The sequence below is a fragment of the Oryzias melastigma genome, unplaced genomic scaffold (genome assembly GCF_002922805.2).
Source record: "Oryzias melastigma strain HK-1 unplaced genomic scaffold, ASM292280v2 sc05453, whole genome shotgun sequence".
NCBI lineage: Eukaryota > Metazoa > Chordata > Actinopteri > Beloniformes > Adrianichthyidae > Oryzias > Oryzias melastigma.
Genome location: NW_023422020.1, coordinates 1 through 1,487, shown reverse-complemented (window position 1 = coordinate 1,487; position 1,487 = coordinate 1). Strand labels below are relative to the sequence as shown.

Here is a 1,487-nt window from a genome sequence, read left to right as displayed (position 1 = left end):
ATGTCTACGTTCCTTATGTCATCTCTCCCCATCTTGGCAGGTAACTTTATACAATACTGTTCAACTGGTCATTGGTTAAGTACACATTGATAAAATGAAACGTATCTACTGGTACTGCAAAATAAGATCCAGAAAACATTTAAATGTAACACTGAGCGATCGACCCACAAATGCTAAGCGTCTAGCCTTCTTTCATCTCCAATCATAGTTAGGGCTGGGTATCAATAATAATTTCCAGAATAGATTCAATTCACCAGAGCCTGGATTGATTCAGTTATATTTTTTTTTCTCTCTTTTTTTTTTTTTTGATCCACTAAATTCATTTAAATTTTGGGTTTACACACTAAGAAACATTTGTTTAGAAATACATTAATAATCGACTATATGTTTTGAATATATTTATATTAATATGACATAGTTCACATACTGTCAAATGCATTAGTGAAATTATGAGATTGTTAATAGCATGCGGCATTATATGGTTTCTCAAACGGAGAAGCTCCAACAATTGTTCTGCCTCTCCTCGAGGGCGTTTCAGTTTAGCCAATAGGTGGTGATTGCACTGGAGCAGTACCTTTTATTTTAAGAAATATAAGCAAAGAATGAGCAAAAAATTGTGCTTTAGACCACAAATGGTTACTTTAAAAAACTATTTCCTTAATAGAGTTTGGAAAATTCATCCCTGTGAGTTTATAAAGATATTAATTTAGTCAGCAATGTATGTTTAGGTCGACTGAGTATTAGCCGTCCTATGGGAAATTCCATTAAACCTTGGCATCAAGCTAGCTGACGTTAGCTTTATGCTTAGATCGATCTCTATTTTTATGGATCGATTATTTATCTTTTACGCTTAGGTCGATTCATAGATTTTATCAGCCCAGCCCTACTCATAGTATAAATAACTGTCTTTCTTCTACTCTCACAGGTTTAATGAGACTTTCAACTTCTTATTCTGGACCATGTTCGGTGTGGCCAACCAGGACTTTGTGGACATGCCGCAGTTTGTGTTGGCAGAGTTTGTGGGGAGGATTTTATACGGCATCTTCACTCTCGTCATCGTCATCGTCCTCCTCAACATGCTCATTGCTATGATTACAAACTCGTTTCAGAAAATTGAGGTGAAGACTGGCTTGACTGGTGCTGCAGGTCCTGTAACGACTGATGGTGAGAAATCTCTGTCATAGCTGCTGACGTCTTTTTCAGGATGATGCAGACGTTGAGTGGAAGTTCGCCAGATCAAAGCTGTATCTCAGTTACTTCAGGGAGGGCCTCACCATGCCAGTGCCCTTCAACATCATTCCTTCACCCAAAGCTGTGTTCTACATACTAAGGTAATTAAAAGTGGCCAAATGTGGACACCAAGTGTACTAATTGCAATTTCTAAAAATATATCTTTTTATAATTTCAAGAGATTCTCATTATTTTTTTTATTTTTTTTTATCCAAGATTTTTTTTTTTTAGCATTTCCTACTAAAGTGCCTCAAAAG

General features: G+C 36.3%; 1 protein-coding gene across 1 annotated transcript; it reads left to right on the top strand.

Annotated features, from left to right (window-relative positions):
- Positions 1-10: 10 nt before the first annotated feature.
- Positions 11-1,481, top strand: LOC112139952 (short transient receptor potential channel 2 homolog). Its single transcript, XM_024262825.2, has 3 exons — positions 11-40; positions 926-1,118; positions 1,204-1,481. Exons 2-3 carry the CDS (start codon positions 960-962, stop codon positions 1,333-1,335), a joined length of 291 nt encoding a protein of 96 aa, XP_024118593.2. The 5' UTR covers positions 11-40; positions 926-959; the 3' UTR covers positions 1,336-1,481.
- The last annotated feature ends 6 nt before the right edge of the window (positions 1,482-1,487 follow it).